This window comes from Acanthochromis polyacanthus, chromosome 17, assembly GCF_021347895.1.
Source record: "Acanthochromis polyacanthus isolate Apoly-LR-REF ecotype Palm Island chromosome 17, KAUST_Apoly_ChrSc, whole genome shotgun sequence".
Classification (NCBI taxonomy): domain Eukaryota; kingdom Metazoa; phylum Chordata; class Actinopteri; family Pomacentridae; genus Acanthochromis; species Acanthochromis polyacanthus.
In genome coordinates this window covers 15,930,866-15,938,825 of record NC_067129.1, presented here as the reverse complement: position 1 = coordinate 15,938,825, position 7,960 = coordinate 15,930,866, and the positions used below count along the sequence as shown (strand labels likewise).

At 41.0% G+C, this 7,960-nt stretch overlaps 1 protein-coding gene across 1 annotated transcript; it reads right to left on the bottom strand.

Moving 5' to 3' along the window:
* Positions 1–227: 227 nt before the first annotated feature.
* Positions 228–7,890, bottom strand: pafah1b2 (platelet-activating factor acetylhydrolase 1b, catalytic subunit 2). Its single transcript, XM_022210529.2, has 6 exons — positions 7,733–7,890; positions 7,250–7,331; positions 5,779–5,868; positions 4,446–4,562; positions 3,821–3,943; positions 228–2,536 (listed from the first exon to the last, which is right to left on the bottom strand). The coding sequence occupies exons 2-6, from the start codon at positions 7,328–7,330 to the stop codon at positions 2,258–2,260; spliced, it is 690 nt and encodes a 229-aa protein (XP_022066221.1). The 5' UTR covers position 7,331; positions 7,733–7,890; the 3' UTR covers positions 228–2,257.
* Positions 7,891–7,960: the final 70 nt, after the last annotated feature.

Here is a 7,960-nt window from a genome sequence, read left to right as displayed (position 1 = left end):
CATGTAAAGCTGGTCAGAGCAAATTAATGAAGCAATAAGGAAGTCTGGTCAAGAGAGGAGGTGAGGAACACGCAGCGAGCTTTGTTGGTGATGCAATGGTTCCCTCTATTGGCCGCTGTGTAACATTTACACACAGCGCTGCCAATTACTGCAGCTGATTTCTGATCTCCATTTAACTCATATGACAACCAATCATTTCTTAATGGCTACAAACAGAAAACACATGATTAGTTCATGGTTTTTTTTTTATTTGGAATGCTTTACCTCAATAACATGACAACGAGCCAAAACAGTGCAAATACTGTATCACAGCAAACACAGACTCCCACAAACGCGACCCCCCTCCTCAGTCATGCCCTATATACACCCGGGGTCACTTCTAGACACTCACACGTCCAACTTCCACAGTCCAGTACCAGACATACTGTACACAACCGTCCTCATCAACACTTAAGGCACACACACATACACTATTCATATTTAACACATCACGCAAATGTGCAGAGCTTAAGACAGCAGTAATGTTGGATAACTCGATGCTCGACAAGAGACTCTCTGAACTGAGCCATGTACAGACAGCTACAGTATAAGCTCACAGACGAATGGTTTTCTTTACATGACCTGTGATTGCTTTCTAGCATTTAGCGTGATAATATTCAGTATAGCTGTGTTCAGTATAGCTTCACCGTGTGGCTACGCTTTATTCCTAGAAAATATTCAGTATCCATACCATGTAGAGAAGTGAGGCATTCAGGGCGGCGGGGCTGGGTGAGAGTCAAATACAAGTACGACAGGGTCAGAAATTAAGAGAGGAGGTGAGAAGTCAAACAAAGAAGTGCTTCTTAGAGAAAATACAATATGTTCATGGAGGGAGAGGGAGAGAGAGCCTGTGCCAGTCACAGTTTTAGAGTTCAGTGTGACGCGTAGAAAGCAACTGAGGCACATTGATCTGTAGGAACTTTAAAAGTAACTAATGCAAGAAGAAAGCAGGACTGCAGCTATCATGACAAACACTGGTTTGCTCCATTTTTCTTTGCTGCTAAAAAAAAGGTCAAGCGCACTGTTGCTCGGGAGCAATTATTTCTAATTAAATACGTTCTTCAATCCAGATGGCATTTAAGTAGTCCATCAGATCAATATTAGATAAGTGTCACTGGATTATTTTGGACCCAAACTGTAAAATGCAAATCTACAAATACAATGTAAATACATTTGCTGGATGGGACAGAAGCTTTGCACCGAAGCAGCGTGGTTGAACGCGTTTGGAAGACCTCTAGCTTATCGGACGATTAGATTCAGCAGCATTAGCATCACTAATGGATATGCATGAATACATGATATAGGCTGATTGTGTGGAATTAAATACAGAAGCTTTTGTACTACGAAGCTGAGGCTGGCCTTAAAAGATGCATGCAGCGAACGGCAACATCAGGATTTAAACTGTGGTCTGCTCTGTGTGTGGTCTGTTTACAGGCTGCATTTAATATTGATTAAAAGATGTGAACATTGATTAGGATATGTGTTTCTTGTTTGACCAATTACATGAAGTAGTCCACAAAGACAAACTAGTGAACTAAAACTATGGTTGTACGTTTGCGTCTATCATTTAATACGCTGTTTGCAGGTTATTTTGCTATACATAGAGTACGTTTCAGCAGTTTACCCTCTGCAGCAGTGCACCCCAATATCTTTGATTTGTGGCTCGTTGAAAAGATGTCACACTACAGATGACTCCTCATGTTTTTCCTTTTTGTACAATTACTTGTGTTTTGTAGAAGAGGTGATAACATTGTTTAATGTTGGATAATGTTCTGCCAATTTTAAGTGCAGCAAACTGTGTAGTGGACGTCGAAACACCGAGGAAGAAATTTGATTGTGTTAGAGGGAAACACTCGTTTTATCCACCGGCCAAGATTAGTCTGTGTGTGTGTGTGCCACTGCAGTCCCACATGATTCCATTACACCTGTCTATGATTCAGAGTAGTCTGACCTTGTTGAATCCTTCTCGCAATAGCGTTTACTACTGCAGTCACAGTGTCTATGTTTGTAGTGAGGTCTCTCTCCCTCTGCAGCACCTCTCCACACCCAACCCTCCACTCATGAATGTGATCCCACACCCCAAGTGGGCTCCCTCACATCAGGGTACCTCGTCGCCCTAAGGAGTGAGCCCTTCCTCCTCCAGGTACCAGCGGCAGGTCTCGCCCACAGCAGCAGGTGAGACATGCCTCTGGATAAAAGCGCCTCTCGGCCACGGCCTTCAAACCAGCGACGCCCGTCTCTCCTCTGGCGTCTCCTCCAGTATCTGAAGCAGCAGGTCGCTGAGGGGCTTGGCCATGGTGCGGTAGCCTGTCGACGTCAGGTGGAGGAAGTCGAACATATCCTGCGCGCTGATGGTTCCGTCGGAGTGGACGAACTGACCGCTCACATCCAGGAACTGAGCCTGACCCAACCGCGGCAGCCAGGAGCGGAGGAACCCGTTAACAGCAGCGTTCTTCTCCCTCAGCGGGTTGGGCCGCTCGCCTCGAGGTAACAAACCCTGAGAACAGCAAAAACATTTCTCACTCATTAATGGAGACTAATATGGCGAACATTAAAACATACCTGTCACATAAAGGTTGTTCTAAAATGACTCCCTTGCAACCTGGTTGGAGGTACTAAGAAAAAAAGGCTGCCATAAAAGTGACTTATTCAGTCACTTTCTCAGACGCATGCATTCCTGTAAACCAAACTTCACACTGCTTCAGATGATGCATTCTACTTTCTTCATTGTTTAAACACACCAGCAGCTAAATCATGTTACAGAAACCTCTGTGGGACTAAATAATCTTACAGGGCTTAAAGCAAAATAACAACAAAAAATCTGTAACTGAAATGTGCTGGAAAAACGGATAAAAAGTAGGTTGACAAAATGAAGAATTAATTGAAAATGAACATGTTTATTACCATAACTGATACAGATAACAAGCAATTACAACAAACACTCAAACAAAAAAACCCACAACTGCAAGATCTTAAAGATACTTTGATGGCTTAAGATAGCAAAGTGAGCTGCAGGCTGTAAGGCAGATGGATGACATTTCAGAAAGACAAAAACACATTCCCGACTTATCCTTTCCTCAGCTGTAGTCTGTTAATTGTATCCAATCTAGACACAACTTCCAAAGCCACAGAGAATATCCAATCCACTTATCTTTAGATTTTTTCATCGCTTGTTCCTCTGTTGGTCTCTAAGCAGCGTATGCAACATAATAGTGCTACTGTTAGATTATGACGATGATGTGAAAACAGAATGAATGGCCTATTCACCACTGTGCTTTTTTAAAGTCGCACCATCATGTGAATTATCGAGCTGACATTTATTGCAGAGCCACAGTGTAAACAAAGATTTTTTTCTTGATAAAGCGGGTCTATTTTCAGAGTTCCTGAGAGCAAAACAAAAAAATATGCATGAAGTATTCTTCATAAACATACATTTCTTTATTTTTTGAATTGAAAAGGAAACTTGAAAGCTGGCGACTCATGTTTAAGATTCATATCAGTACAGATATCTTCACTTTTAGCCATTTGAAATAAAGCTTATGATTTATGTCGATATTACTGTTATGTTAACGATGAATGACCAACACTAACTTGGTAGGAGAGCTGATCATTGGTTGTTCCTGCGTTTGCTGTGCAATATTATCCCATTACAGACCTCTGATGTTAACAGCCTTCCTTAATTTACTTCAGTGTTTCACCAGCTCTTGAATGGAGTCATGCATAACAAATCCACAAATAAATAAAAACCGCAACAAAGTAAAGGACATATGACTAAACTTACCAGTACGACTATCTTTGCCTTTGGGAGGCGAGAGGTGAGAAGTTGTGCGATGGCAAGAATCCCTCCTGCGACCTGCTCTGCTGTGTGTTCGTAATTATTGGTTCCTACCCACAACACCACCACCTGGACAAGAGAACACACACTTTGTTCACTTTCACTGAACACAAGCGAATCAGCAGAACTGAAATGAAAACTAATTTTAACCAAGCGACACGCTGTTAGTCATTTTGGCCCGACAAGCCTGATGGAACGTTATCAGAGTAAACGAATAAGAAATACAAGCTGTCCACAGTGTTTACATGGTTTTAACAACCAATTAGCACAGTTATTGTGATACAACAGACTGTTGCCAGTACAGTTCTTTAAAAAATGCACATTAATATGGCTAATGGGGTCGTAACAGGCCACCTGCTGCTGCCAAACTCCTGATAAGGAGGTCAGAGACAGCGACATGTGTTTTTTGCAAGGAGGACAAACCGTGTATATGATCTGTCTCTCTGGGTCTAACAGTGTGTGCAGATGGTGTTTTGTATAAAACATTTAAGCAAGAGCTTGTTTTGTGCGTGACATGTAAAAGTGTAAAGGAATTACTTTGTCCTAAACTGTCTAAGCGGGCTCCTCTCACCTTGGGACGGATGTTTTCCAGCTCTCCATTCTGCAGCCTCCACAGCACATTACAGGTGGTGTCCCCCGCGATGCCAAAGTTGAGCGCATGGAGAGGAGAGAACAACTCCCTCCAGACCTGTGGGGGGAAAAACATGAATCTGGAATTTACACAAGCTTTCTCCAGTGCCTTTTTGCCATTTATTTTATTACATTTCTGACACTAGCGACTCCTAGAACTATCAAACAAGTCACTGACACTGGTAATGAACAAGACTTCACACATATACATTATGTTTGATTAAAATAAAAGTTTAGAACAATTAATGCTTCCTGCAATTAAATGACCGTGATCAATGGCATTAACGTTTATAAAGCTCTGCATAAAGAGGAGTCTGCTAAATATGTAATCAAGCACTTCCTAACCAAACAGCCACCGAATAGCAATTAAGATGTTTTGGCTTCACTTTTAGTGTATTGCAAGACTTGAAAGTGAAACAGTGGTCTGTTTACTTAGCTTGAATAAAAAGTTTTATCAGTTTTATGAATTTTATTAAAAGGTTCAATTCTATTTGTATTTTGCTTGTAGGAGATGCACTATAAATAACGATTTGTTGTATTTTAAAGCAAAGATTTGTAGATTAGCAAGACTCTAGCACAGCATAGTGAAAGTGCAACAAAGGAAAGAGTCCGTAGCAATCAATGAATAATCTCGATAAATAATCCTGATCTCCATATTGATCAAAATAATAGGGATTATGATTTTGGTCATAATTCTGCAGCTCTATACAAGATAAACACATGCAATTCTGTGTATCCAGAGTATTATATTGACATTAAACTTCAATACACCAATGGAAAAAAAACACCTCTCTGGACTCACAATTCTTACCTCATTATTCTACAACAAATAATCATTTTGGTCAGCAGGTTTAGGATGAGACCAGGCTATTCTTTAATATTTTACCAAGCCTAGGGCTAGTTTTCATAAGGTTTTTGTGTTTTTGGCCACACTGATGACTCCATTGTGGATTTAAATATACATGCATTGCTTATGGCAAATGCATATAAAATTAAACATTAGCATATACATTTTAAAAAAAAATTCAAAGTCAGTGAAAAGCTAAATTTCTGGTGCAGTGCCCTCATTTGAACTTTTTCTGCAAACTCAGAGACAACAGCGGAAGAACACAAGGCTGAGAGAGCATCCGCGATGAGGAGCTCCACGGATGCACTGTGTTTATATCAAACAAAGTGGCGAAAAGATTTTAGGGTCTGTAAAGCTTTTTGAGCATTTTCTTTGAGGAAAGAATTTGCTGCAATGTAAGCGGAGAAAGGTAAAGATCTCGTCTCACCTCATACTGCTGCATTAGTTGAACCATAGAATCCCCCACAAAAAGCACATCTGGTTCACCGTCCTTACACTCCTGTACAAATTTTGTATGCTGAAAAAAAAAAACCAAACCCACACACACACAAGAAAGCAGGTGATGCAGCGCACAGTTGTGGCAATGTAATTATGGCATTTACAATTTATTTAAACAACAGAGCTGAATCAGTCCCACACTAGACCGAGTCTGAGTTCAGTCTGAGGTAACACCATAGAAACTTTTTAAAAAAAATCTAAAGCAGTTGGATAATTCTCAGGAGCCATTCAAATCAGACAAAATCCTGAAAGCTCATCACAGTCAAGACACGTCTGGTGCCCCATCTGACAGAGAGCTTGGAGTAAAGCAGACCGTCTCAGTCCTAATAGCTTTGGAGGATTAACCTTGTACACAGACCTACCAGGAGGCACAGCTAAACAAACCAGATAAAGTCCTGCACTGAAAAGTCTTGCAAATAGATACCATTTATGTGTGCAACCCCTAGCTAATATAATAATGACTGATATCACTGCGAATGTCAAGTAAAGCACAAAACTCTCATCAAAACAACAGGTTTCAGAGGAACACTAAAGTCAGAAAAACAATATTAAGAATTTCCAAACAATAAATAGGGCAGATGAACAAATGACGTAATCTAAGAATAAAGTCACAGAAGGTGCATAAGCGGTTATTATGTTAATAACTTGAGCACAGACACACACTTATATAACACTGAGCTTGAATGCTCATGATGTATGAGATTTAAGTGGCAAGACTCAGAGTCACAGTGGGACCCTATCTTCTTTTCTTTTTACCTTATAAGCACTGTGAGCTTAATATGCAAACACATGATGGCGAAAGCATGCAAACTTATGAATAAGGTACAGGTTTATAGTAGGGCTGCATCTAATGGTTATTTCCATCAGTAATCAATCTGTTGATTAGTTTCTATATCAATCAATTAACTGGGCTATAAAAATTTCAGAAAATGAAGACAAATGTCATCTTCAACTGTTTTATTTTGACCTCAGCCCAACAATATTCAGTTTGCTCTCATTGAGAAGGAAAAAAAGCAGTAATTATTCAGATTTAAGAACCTGGAATCAGTTCATTCGGTTTGTTTATCTTGAAAAATGACACCAAACGGATTATTCACAATTAAAATAGTTGACAACTCAGTTAATCATTGCAGCTTTAGCCCATGGTGCCATTCTAAGACTGATCATATAGTTCATCTGAGGTTAAATATACAGAGGGGAATTTAACAAGCATGCATTAACCTGCTGTAAAGTTAAGTTTCGTTTTACTGAAATGCCCCAATCCCATACGGATGCACTGATTTTTTTTAGCTTTTTAGAATTAACGGAGGCCTTTCAGCTTGCACACATATCGTGCAAATCTGCTATTATTTAGATCATTCTTAAAGATATAAAGCGGATGTTTACAAAGCAAAGCATACCTGTGATATCCACCGTGCATCTCCTTGAACATCCTCCACCGGCCGAGCCACAGCAGCTGGGTTCAGTTCATCTCCACTCATCCTGAAGGAGACACAACCGCTAATTCACACAGAAGCTACACAATCAACGGCACAAGTCATTACAGCTACATGTAAAAAGAGGAAGAGTTGGTCGGTGAAGCGGTACACTGATGAAAGCATCAGCACCAGCTAGCAGAGAGCATTGCTGTGATGCAGCTTAAGGAGCAGACAGACTGGCCTAATACGGATGTAGGCCACTTTCGCTTTCAAGGCGGGTGTTTATAGATCACAGAGCAGATCGCATTAACTCCGCTCGGCCACTGTTTATCTGCTGTTAGCTGCTAGCTAGCAAGCTAATGATTGAAGGCGGCATCTCTGCTACTTTGATGCACGTTTGACCCGCCACGCTTTAATATTAGAACAATATCGAGAATTTGCTTCACAATTTACGAGAGGGACTACCTGGCAGCGTGTCACTTCTTCTCGGCTCCCTCGGCTAACCGTTAACTCTTCTGCCCGACTTCAGTTCGCCGCTGTTGGGGAGTCAGCGCGGGTGATGCTCGCTAGCAACCGTTAGCTGCTCGTAGCTCGGCGAGACAACAAAAGGTGTGTCAAGAAGGCACACAGAGACAGTGTGAGGAGAAGAGCGCCGGGATGCTAGCATTAGCCGTAACGTCGCTGGAGTAAAGC